At 35.0% G+C, this 12,124-nt stretch overlaps 1 protein-coding gene across 1 annotated transcript; it reads left to right on the top strand.

Annotated features, from left to right (window-relative positions):
- The first annotated feature begins 3,276 nt into the window (after window positions 1–3,276).
- LOC135211914 (small ribosomal subunit protein mS25-like) lies at window positions 3,277–10,791 on the top strand. Its single transcript, XM_064245145.1, has 3 exons — window positions 3,277–3,530; window positions 6,181–6,285; window positions 10,412–10,791. Exons 1-3 carry the CDS (start codon window positions 3,444–3,446, stop codon window positions 10,727–10,729), a joined length of 510 nt encoding a protein of 169 aa, XP_064101215.1. The 5' UTR covers window positions 3,277–3,443; the 3' UTR covers window positions 10,730–10,791.
- Window positions 10,792–12,124: the final 1,333 nt, after the last annotated feature.

Raw genomic sequence — 12,124 nt, 5'->3', positions numbered from 1 at the left:
AGAGTTTGTTCTGTCTTTGAAGAGAAGTATTGAACCACTAGAATTATCATAAATTTCTTCATATTTTATTTCTCTTTTCCACACTTTATATATATTCACTGACACTTTATTATCCAAGTCTTCTTTCCACCTCTCTGTGTCCCATATTCTGGCTTTGTCCTTTATATCTGTTCTGGACATTCCTTCCAATTTTCTTACATTTATTTTAACTTCTTGCATGTACTTTTCCACTGTTTTCCACCATTTTCTTTTCTTTTTCTTGCATATTTCCTTCAGTATCTCTTTCCGTCCATTTAAAGTATTATTTACATAGTTTATTTCTTCCCACTCATAATTCTACTTTCATGGAAGATGCTCCTATCTCCCCCCCTTAATGTGGCTACTACTGTACTTCTACATGCTCCTAATATTTTCCTATATACCCCATTCTCTATTCTTTGTAATTTTTCTATTTCTGTTTCTGTTAGATTAACCACATTGGTTCCATATATGACTGATGGTAGAGCTATATTTTTCCAGAATGTTTTTCCTATTAGAACTTTGTTGCAGCTTTTTTCTATCACGTAATAGGTTTAGGTTGGCTAAAACTTCTGTGCTTTATTCAAACCAGTTCCTTTTCTGTAGCTTAAACAGATTTCTAGTATCATTTATCTTTATTCCTAAATATGTTATGTTCTCCCTCACTTTAATATCCTCAATCTCTTCTGGTTTATCCTTCATATTGAAAATAATGATGCTGCTTTTCTCTTTATTTATTTCTAGCCCACATTTATTTCCTATGTCTATTAAAATCTTTATATTTATTCTTGCATCTTCTATATTACTTGCTAAAACTAAGCCATCGTCGGCGAAGAAAAGTGTCCCTATCTTTACTAGCTCATTTTCAAATCCTGTCCCTTCCTCCTCCATTTTCTTAATTATTAAATACGTCATCAGTTTGAAAAGTGAAGTAGAGCCTGTGCAACCTTGCCTAATCCCACTAGTAATTCCCATTTCCTGTTCAACTCCCTCCCCTAGGTCTATTATTGTGCTATCCCCTTCATATATATTAACTACTGCTTCTATGATTTTTGGATGTATTTTGAACTGTTTCATGACTTCGATCATAACTTCTCGTTTTACTGAGTCAAATGCTTTACTGTAATCGATAGCTATTACTATTAATGGTTTTCTATTCCTGTAGCTCTCTTCTACACAATATTGTAGTGTAAGGTGTCTGAGGTGTGCTTCAATTTCGTCTTTTATCAGCATCATGAATACTTTGTATGATATATTTAATAAAGCTATAGGCCTTAAATCCTTACCCCTTGGTTTCCTTTTCTTTTCTATCATTTTTGTTCTCGATGTCTTCCAAGATTCTGGCTTTTCTTTGATTTCTAGCTCTTTGTTGTAACATCTAACTAATACTTCTATACAGGTTTTGATCTTCATTAATGCTTTGTAAAACTCTGGTTTGATTCCATCTGGGCCTGCAGCTTTTTTAGCTTTGAGCTTACTTAGACATGCTATGACTTTTTCCTTGGTTATCAGAGGTTCCTGCATTGGGATTATCTTCCTTTTGCATTCCATCATTAGGTCCATGTGTTCTCTTAGTACTTTTGGGAATCTATAGTCTCCAATTCTAATGATATCATCTTCTTCTGCCAATTCATTTTCATATTCCATCCTTTTCTCTTCGTTCCAGATTTCCTTTATTTTATTTTCGTGTTTGCTGTAAATGGTTCTCCAGTAATTCACTAATTCATCCTTTGTTTCCGCCTCATTTAGCTTGCTTCCCTGTTCATTATATAAGTATATAGTTTCTTTTTTTCCTCTTTGCTTATTTCTTAACTTACCAATATTTTCCCAGAGCTCTTTGTTTTTGTTTCTTCTTATTTCTTCTGTTATTTTCTTTTCATAAATTATTATCTCTTCTCTTATTAGTAGCTGCACTCTTTTTTCTTTTGCATATATTTCTTCTCTAAACTTTCCTTTACGACATTATCTCTCTCATTCCTTTCCTTCCTATTCAGCTCCTTCCTTTCCTTGATACCTTTTCTTATTTCTTCACTGAACCAGGGTTGCTCTTCAACTTTCTCCTCTACTAGCACCTTTCTCCTATATGTTCTCACTAGCTTATCTTCTGCTACTTCTTTTATTGATAATTCCATTTCTGTGATTCTGTCGGTGTCTTTATCTATTAGGATCTCTTCTAGTTTTTTAATAAAGTCATTTAGGTTGTCTTCATCTGTTTTGAGTATTTTACTTCCTCCCATTTACCCTTGGTTGAGATTCTTGTTCTGTCCTTTGAATGTTAAGTTAATGGTAATTAGGTTATGTTCTGAGATATCAAATTTATATTTGTCTTCATCTATTACCATCTCCTCAAAATTTTTATATAATTTCTCATTTACTAAAGCAAAATCTATTACACTTTTCATTTGCATTCTCTCCCATGTGTATACTCCAGTACATCTGTCTTCTGCGTTAAGTAGTATTAGCCTATGCTCATTCATCCATTCTAATATTATTTCCCCGTTTCTGTCTGTATTCTGGTGGCCTAGGAAACCTATATGGCCATTAAAATCTCCTAAAATTAATAGTGATTCTTGGTCGTTTATGTTTTTAATAATGTTTTCGCATTCTATCTTTATTGCTTTATCTCTGTTTTTATCCTCCTCTGTGTTTCCTACTGATAAGTATAACAACAAAATATGGATAATATTATTGTGTATTTTGCATTTAGCATACAATAAGTCTTTGCTAATGGTCTCCACCTTGTTTAACTCTGTGTTATCGCTGTTTCTATGCAGCATCATTAACCCTCCTCCTTTTTTGTCTTTCATCTCCCTCATATTTTCTATTTTATTTATACCTTTACTTAATGCTAACTTGTCTAGTTTCTGATGAGTTTCGGTTAAACAAAATATCTTATTATCATTGTCTATAACACTTTCTATTTCTGCTAACTTTTGTCTAGTTAAACATTTTATATTTATCATATATATTTTAAACTGTATTTCCACTTGTTTTGATTCTACATGGAAATGAAAAAACAGGGGAGAAGAAGAATTTACATTATTTTACCGACTTGCGTAAGGAGTAAACTTGTAAAGAATGAATTAAAGTATCTATTTTCAGTAAAAAGTAATGTTCAAGGAATAAAACAAACAATCTATGGAGGTATCGAATAAATTGAAAGATAAAGACGCTTAAAATACTTAAGAAAAGAGAGAAAACTTAAAACGATGAGATATTAAACGGTTAACACGAAACAACATTGTACTGTGCGCGAAACTGTGTTTGTTTTGGCATCTACGAACCATTCCGGTCTCCTCTCTGTCCGTAATACAGTTACCTCTTTATTCTCGTTTAGTAAAAGATTTAAACTTTAATAATTACTGCATTATAGATACAGCTTATTATATCGTTTGTGGTTAAAGAGATAAAGTAAGGCAGCCGCAATGCCTTTCATGAAAGGGAAGTTCCCACTTCGGAGGACCCTACAGTACCTGGAGTCGTCGAACCTCGTCCTGAAGGAGAGAGTAAAGGTATACTAGTATATATTATTTGTCGTGTTTATTTGGATAAATTCATCTTTTTTATCCTATTCGTAATATAAATCTTATTGAAGAAGGATTAGCGAAAAGTTCTTACCAAGGGCATTGCTATGGTAGCGTAGGTAGGTACCTACCCTAGTAGGCTAGGTAGATACTAGCCATATGAAATAGGTAGTACCTATACCTTGTCTGCTAATTTGTCTTGGTTGTTTTGTCTCTATTATCCAAGGTTATTTATGTTATTTATCATATTTATCAGATTAATCCAAATACCTAAGGAGTGGTTAAAGTGCTCAATAAGCGAATTTCTAACTTAGGCTAGGGTAATTCTGCGTTGTACTTATGCTACCGGTAAGTCTTAGGTTAAGCTAGGTAGTAACCTAGGGTAGCTAAAGTCGAGAGAGCTGGGGAGAGGGGGGAAGTGCAGTGGTCATGTGGTCTGGCCTAGGGTAGATCTATAGTACTATTCCGCGGCGGCCTAGACTATGGCAGTTGCAGTTTTCTATGCAGTTTTACCGCCTGAACAAATATTTTAAGTAATATTTATTTGGACGACTGTACTTAACCCCCGGGGGCCAGTACTAAACACAGCGAAATACATTGGATGCCCCAATCCCTAGTGGATGTCGTATCCGCGGTTACATTCCTTGCAGTCCGTGTGGAACTATTCTGTAGAATTACCTGGCCTAGGTTACCTAGCTAGGGGAAACAACCAACTGGACTAGCTGATCCAGTTTTCACTGCGTGTGGATCCACCCTTCGAAAAAGTACTTTACCACGTCCTGACACCGGAGATGGGCACCAGTCACGAGTCATCCGTGGTGAGAGCAACAACTCGAGACCTCTACTATCCTTTCAAAATAAGTATTTTCTCCAAAGTTAGAAATTAAGGTCATATTTTAAGATTAAACAGAGGTTAATGAAAGTCTAGCCATGCGCATTGCAAACATATCTCCGAGATGCTTTCAAAATTTTTACTTATGACACCAACAATTTAGAAGATTGACGCCATCTCAATGTTTGCGGAGTCGCTTGTGTCAATAAACTTTCCATTCCATGTGCTAAATCTGCACACCACTTGTACCCATAGATGTCATCCTACCTGACTGAAGGGCTGAACCTTAAAACTAATCCCCCCCCACCCCAACCCCCTCCCACACCTAACTGACCTAGGTAGGGTTACATCAGAAACAATATAATGAGGGCATAACTTGCCTATTGGTTGCCCTTCTTGTTAGTATCTTTTAAAGAAAGTGGTCGTCCCTTGTTACCCCTCTCCCCCCATCTCTAAACCAATCATCTTCAAAGACATTTCTATGTTAGCTTTTCCCTCAGTGATGTTAGTTGTGAAACGCGTTTCCACCTCAGTCCTCCGTCATGGACTTCCTGCCTTTGAAATCCTCTTAAGGTTTAGGTATATTTTATATTATTTCCTGGACCTTCTTTCTAGTCTTCATCCTGCTACTTCATATCTACTGCTTTGCTAGCCAACAGGTCTTCATCCTTTCTTACTTCGTGTAAACTATCTCAAGCTTTAAATTCTCTGTCTTTTTTCCAGCTCTGGACACCATTTATCATGCTGTATGATCGTTCCATCAAATTCTAGCTGTGAATGCTATGTTCCATAGTCACATCTTGATAGACTAGTCTATTCCCATCTTTTGGCATGGAATATAGCCTGAAATCATGTAAAAATGATCTACCTCAAGGTGAATAATCTTAGTGACAGCCCATACTTTACTTCAGTTACCAGCTCAATCATTTTTACAACATGGTTGCAATATATTATTTTTTATCTAATAAAAAAAAAATTCCATCAGTAATATTTTCCTCTCTGTTCAAGGTAGAATGACAAATATTGGAGTTTTTTGTAGAATGCAGAAACAGAGAAAAAAGTCAGTAGTATAAAGATTACAAAACTATGTAACTTGAATGCTGTGGATGTTGCAAGTACTTTCAACTTCTTGCTTGAAAGAGTTCTAAGTAATTTAATGATAATATTATAGTAATACATATTTAAAATCAAACAGGTTGCTGAAAAGACTTGACACTTTCAGATCTCAGTAACATAAATGATATCCGCAAATGTCATCAAATGAAATTCTAATGATGTCATTCATAGAAAAAAAAAGGCAAATATATTTTAATGGGTAGTATATTTGGTTTCGTTGCAGGACGTTGAATGATTGTTTAACTTAGTCTCCCCCAAAATTAATGGATGCATATAAAATTTACAATTTATAAGCGTTGTGATTTCAATTCTTTAGTGTATCTTATAGTGTATCTTATAGAGTACTTTCTTTCCTACCTCTATATGATTGGCATAGTTCTCTGATATTTAGCAGAGGGCAGAAGTGAATTTGGTTGTAGTAGTTTGATGTTGGTTGGGGGACTTACCAAGGAGAAGTGATGTCAGTAGCAGGTGATATTGGATCGAGGAACTGTCAGTGGTGGGGTCAGTACCATCAAGTTTGCATCATTACATTGTAAATTATGATTGGGTAGTCAGAAATTAACTTAGCCATTAAAGCATGTATAAAGAAAGTTTTTTTTTTATTTGAAAAAGTTTAAGTTTTGTACACTACATTTAAAAACATTCACCTTTGTCTGATCTGGAAATATATTTTATTCCCTTCTCCAGATTTTTGCCCTTCATTACAACATCATAGGAAACCATCATCGAGGAGCAAAGGAGTTTGCGTATTGGAACATTCCTCAAATTCAGTTCAAGAATCCAGACGTTCAGGTGAGGAACATACTATCTTTTATACTTCAGCTGTTGCATGATTCGATATTAGTGTTGGATCTCTTCCTAGTCATATGTTTGTATGTTAGAATATGCTTTAAATAGTCATCTCTGCTGTAGGTAGTCTTTTAAGTAATTGTTCCGGTTAAAAGACTTAATAGTTAATTCCAATAGTGGGGTTAGAGATAAAATGAGTTTCTTTCCATTCCTTTCTGTTGTTTATATTTTCTTACTAAATGTCAGTGTGGACCTTGTGTTCATCTCTGATTGTGGAAAGCTACTAAATATTCATATTATTTGTTGTTTTTAAGGATAGATTAAAAGATCATTTCCCCTGTCGTTTTCATGAACTTTGTTATTATCATTATTATTATTGTAAATTAGTTTAATGAGACTACTGAGGTGCATTCCTAAGCTCTCATAGACCTTACCATAAGGATTTATTTGAAATGTCAAGATTAAAGAAATGCAGACTATGGCAATTGGACTGTTAAGTAGGGGGAAATGAAGACAACAGCTGAGAAGTAAAATGCCAAGAGCAGTACTACAGCCAGGTATGCTTCAAATATTCTTGAAGCAGCGCCATTTGAGACATCTAAGCATGATTTCTGGGACTTGGAAATTGCCTAGCTTTAAATTTTGTACTATTTAGCCTTTTTTTGTTTCTTAGCCACCATTGGCAAACCTTTGATTGTAACGTGTACCCTTACAAATGCTAACGCATGCTGTAATGAAATTTCTTTTAACTTTTTTTTTTTTTTTTTTTTTTTTTTTTTTTTTTTTTTTTTAATACCCTACCCGTAGGGGGGTAGTGCCATCAGTGCACCCCATTGCAGTGCTCTGTTGGAATTCCTTAGGGATCTTTGCAATGTCCCTTCGGCCCGTAGCTGCAACCTCTTTCATTCCTTTTATTGTACTTCCATTCATATTCTTTTTTATATATTTCTTTCCTCTCTTATCAATTGTTTCATAGTACAGCTGCGAGGTTTTCCTTTTATTATACCTTTCAAACCTTTCTACTCTTAATTTCCCTTTCAGTGCTGAATGACGTCATAGATCCCAGCACTTAGCCTTTGGCCGAAATTCTATATTCCATTCCTTTAATAAATACAAACAGGCAAAGATGGTAATAATGTGGAAGAAGTCCCTCTGTAAAGGAAGTGTTATTGAAAACATTTTGTTTCATTGGGATTCAGTTTATTATTTAGTCTTCTATATTTTTTAATGTACTCTTGTCAGCATGTAGAAGAGATAATAAATTTCCAAATGATAATGAAAGATATTTTGCTTTGGTTATTTATTTGCTACCTTTAAATGGTCACAGTTATGAAACTGCTTTTGTTATTTATTTGCTACCTTTAAATGGTAACTTTTATGAAACTGCTTTTGTTATTTATTTGCTACCTCTAAATGGTCACTGATGTGGTAGTTAGTGTCTTGGCATTCAGTTCTGATGTTGAGAGTTCACGCCTCTGCAGGGCGATAAAACGTCAATACTGTAGCTCCCTATCAAGGTTAGTTACTGCTGCAGTATGGGGTCTGTGGTGGGGGTTTTGGGAAACTAGCAGACTTCGGCCAAATACCTTGCGGCAGTGGAAGACAGAAACCAACAAGTTAACTTTTTTTTAAGTTTTGGCGTTTACACAGTGTCATCTACAGAGAGTAAGGAATTAACTAAATTCTAAGGGTTACAAGTATGTGTAGATATGGAGCAGGTTTGAGGTTGGAATAAGTCCAGGTTACACTATCAAAATTTCTTCCTGTTAAGTTCATGCCCTAAGGCATTGAGACCATCTTGATAGTATTGATTGCAGAGGTTGGGCATTTTTTATTGTACATCTTCCAGGGGTGTGACTGATGCAATTGCTTGCTCCAGGGTGGAAATGGTGGTTTGTTTCTTTCTCCTTTCTTTTTGGGTCTGTATGAAAATTTCTGCTATAAAATCATTTGTGATATATTATGAAGACAGACTACATAATAAAATAAATAATAATAATGTCATTAAACTTTTGCTTTATTACGAATGCATATCTTTTGCAGATTCATCAGTTGGATACTAAAAAATTAAAATGGATCAATCACACTGATAGACTGTGATGTTTAAAAAGAGCAGAAGAGCATATAATTTTGTCATGTTTGGAAATACTGTATAGTTAGACTGTTACTCTTAGACTTAAGGGGGCCGGCCGGCTAATGCCATTTTTTAAGAACAGGACTTTGATATTCATACTACTTAATAAGGTGACTTGGGACATCTCCAAACTGCATATGATTTTCGCCTCTGACCTTCGGTTTTGTGACGCCAGGGCGATTTTCCCATCCGAAAATAACCATTTTTCAAATTCTATCTCCTCCCTTGATATTTAATATGAAGACCTGGGATTACTACCATATATAGACCTGATGTAGACCTCCAATCGAATGGAGAGTTTTTTTCTAAAAGTCATTTTTTTTTTTTGCTAGATATGAATTTTTCAATATGGTAAAAAAAATAAACCCTATAAATCAGGAGAAAAAAAATTTATAAAAAAAAAGACGAAACAAAAATTGGAAAAAATGGCTCTATTTGATTGTTCTATAATGTCTTTCTGGGTTATATACCAAATTCCAATGTTATAGCTTTAAAACTAAGTGAGAAGATAGATTTTGAAGGTCAATAAGTATAGTTTTGAGATACGGGTGCGTTCAAAGTTTTCCTTCGTATTTCTATAAGACAATGTTAATAAATAATGATTATTATGAATGTATATTTCTTTTTTGTGTATTAATAAACCAAAACTTTTATTTATCATAATTTAATCATAAATGATGATCCCTTTGCTCATATATCGCAGCCTGGGGCACTGCTTGAGGCAAGATGGGGCACTCCTTCCTACGCAATTCTCTCTCCCCTCCTTCACTAACTCGGCGTTATTACTGCGAATTTTCTTCTTCTGTATGTTAGCGAGATGTTTTCCTTGTATTTTCCTCTTTGGCATGAAGAAATTCTTGCCCGAAACAAAGATAAACAAACGTAAATGCAAGAGAATGTTAGAGGTGAAACTTGAAGGTGTACTCTTTTTTTACAAAGACAATTTAATAAATCGTGATTATTATGAATTTCATATTCCATTTTGGGTATTAAAAAACCAAAACTTTGTTATTTATCATAAATGAAGATCTCTTGGGCACAGTGTGACGTGTACTGTCAGGCAAGAAGGGGCGTTACTACGCAACCCTACCCTCTCTCTTCACTAACTATGAGTATATTATGATATTCTGTAATAATACTAGAGCGATTTTTCTTCGTCTTTATGTTAGCGAGATGTTTTCCTTGTCTTTTCCTCATTGGCATGATGAAATTCTTGCCGAAACATACATAAACATACGTAAAGGCAAGCGAATGTCAAGAGGTGAAATGGAACGTGTAAAGTACTTGATGTCTGTGATCACACTAATTCATGACTGGACTTGGTAGCTGAGCCTGAAGTCTCCTTTTCGACTCGGGGAATGTCTACAGATGCCATTTCTCCCAATTTCTTTGACAATAATTATAAAAATTTACGATAATGGAGGAAATATTGCATTTTCTTGTACGGATCAGTGTTTTAGGCTTATTGAGTTATGTTAACTAATTTCCCTGTAACTACAAAAGTAAGAGGAATTTTGACGAAATATTTCTTATACGTATTCTCAATTGCCATATGAAGCTCCATGAATTTTTTCATGACTTTGCATTTTTCGCCCTATACCACCATATGTATAGGGGTTCCGGCCGGCCCCCTTTATTTGCAGAGAATGGTCAACTGTAGCCACTTAGACTTAATCCTTATTTGCAGAGAATGGTCAACTGTAGCCACTAAAAGTCTTATGGGCATATCCAAACTACAACTAATGGCATATGTCAAGTTTTGGAGACCATGAAATTTTGTCCAAAATATTTCAAGTTAACTGATCATTAAATTTTTAGAGTTGCAGTGAATTGAACATTTACTGTGAATCAGCCCAGTAAGAATTTTAAAATGAGTGGTCTGATTGAATTAGTTATTACTTGTAACAACAATAAGGTTTTTTCTCGTCAAATATTTATTTGGCTTGAGGGTTAGCAAGTCGCTAAAATTGTTATTTTTATTTTTTATCCTTTTAGGTGATAACATTTAAGAACATGACTCCAACCCCATTCATCCGCATGTTTTGTGAGGATGGAGAAGACATTCTTGTTGATGTGGATTCCAAGTCGAGGACAGAAATAACTGATCACATAAAAAAGATAATTTGCAAGACTGACGAGACTCTAGCCAAGGAAGCACTCGAGCGTCAGAGCTTGAATAACCCTGGCAACTTTGGGTGGGGCTGTGATCGGCAGTGTTTGTGTGAAATTCCTGGACAGGTCCCGTGTCCTGGTGTTGTTCCATTGCCAAAAGCTATGCGTGGAAAATATAAGTATGGTGAAGTCTTCGATTAGAGGTTAGAAATTATATAAGTCGTGTGTAAATTTTATGTAAAATAAAAATTTTTATTTAAGAAGTTTTGTGAGATCCTTGATTACATTCGTAGTATGAATTGTAGTAATTATAGGTTTGTAGTTATGGTTGTAGATTTCTATTAGGTAGATTATGAATTAAATTTATAACTTCCCATGGTTAGAGAGCAAAAGCTTATTGCAGTGCCTCAGCGGCATGGTTGGTATGGTATTAGCATCCCACCTCGGTGGTCGCGGGTTCGATTCGCGGCCATTCCATGAGGAGTGAGAGATGTGCATTTCTGGTGATAGAAGTTCACTCTCAACATGGTTCGGAAGTCACGTAAACCCGTTGGTCCTGTTGCTGAATAACCACTGGTTCCATGCAACGTAAAAACACCATACAAACAAAACAAAAGCTTATTGCCATAATTCTTTCCTTACATACTGGCTTTTGCTCATGTATTTTTAATTCAGGTGTATTACTCTTCTCCCCTTAGCTAATGTTGTAATTATGTTGTACCATTTGGTGATCCTTTCCTTCTGGATTTTTATCTCATTGGTTCCTTGAATTACTTTCATGTGTGTTGTCAACATTATTGTTACTGTAATGTTGAAGTTGCAATTCTTACTTTATTTTATCTAAAACATTTTTACTTGTTTTATTTCATATCTTGTGTATATAGTCTTTTATAATTCTGATTTAAAACATAGTCCCCAGTCATTTTTTGACAACTAAGCTGAAGCTTAAAAATTTGACTATTAAAATGATTTATTTGTTAATAATAAATCTCAATTGCTTCCAGCTCCACAGGTATGGAGGAGATGCCTTTGCTCATGCAAGAATCATTTAAAATTTACTGTTTACTGTTCAGTGCTGATTGACAATGTCATGTAGCAGTCCAGAGGGAGTCCAGAGGGAGGAACAAGTCGTCTCCTGACCATCATGGGACAAGTCCCATGATGGTCAGGAGACGACTTGTTCCTCCCTTTTCGTTTCATTAATAGTTCTGTAGAACTGTTATATATAGATATTAGATATTTTAAATCTATATCTTAGAAGCTGGGACCAGAGGACATTGCTTGGAGATTTTATTTTGGGGGTATTGTCGTAGAAAGTTATTGGCAGCCATTTCCATGTACTGTAGTTCAACTTCATCCTCAATTGATTCCTGTTTGGACCAGAGTGGTTGATGAGAACACTCTTGCTTGTTCTATCAATCTCCTGGCTTTTAGAGGAAGTCAGAACAGTATTTTTTAAATTTTCCATTTACAGGTATCTAACAAGTCTTTTTTTTTTTTTTTTTTGCTCTGAGAGGAAATCTTAAGTATTTTTTTGGTGAAAGATCGTAATCATTTGCTTTCCTCCTTAGAAACTAGTTAACAGTGAGCTCAGAT

This window comes from Macrobrachium nipponense, chromosome 40, assembly GCF_015104395.2.
Source record: "Macrobrachium nipponense isolate FS-2020 chromosome 40, ASM1510439v2, whole genome shotgun sequence".
Lineage (NCBI taxonomy): Eukaryota > Metazoa > Arthropoda > Malacostraca > Decapoda > Palaemonidae > Macrobrachium > Macrobrachium nipponense.
This window is presented reverse-complemented; position numbering and strand designations above follow the sequence as displayed.

What these genes read in the sequence shown, in the direction of transcription:
- LOC135211914 (XM_064245145.1), top strand. Translation starts at nt 3,444, where the DNA reads ATGCCTTTCATGAAAGGGAAGTTCCCACTTCGGAGGACCCTACAGTAC. An exon ending in TCCTGAAGGAGAGAGTAAAG is followed by an intron (nt 3,531 to 6,180) that starts GTATACTAGTAT and finishes TCCCTTCTCCAG; the next exon opens with ATTTTTGCCCTTCATTACAA. An exon ending in TCAAGAATCCAGACGTTCAG is followed by an intron (nt 6,286 to 10,411) that starts GTGAGGAACATA and finishes TTATCCTTTTAG; the next exon opens with GTGATAACATTTAAGAACAT.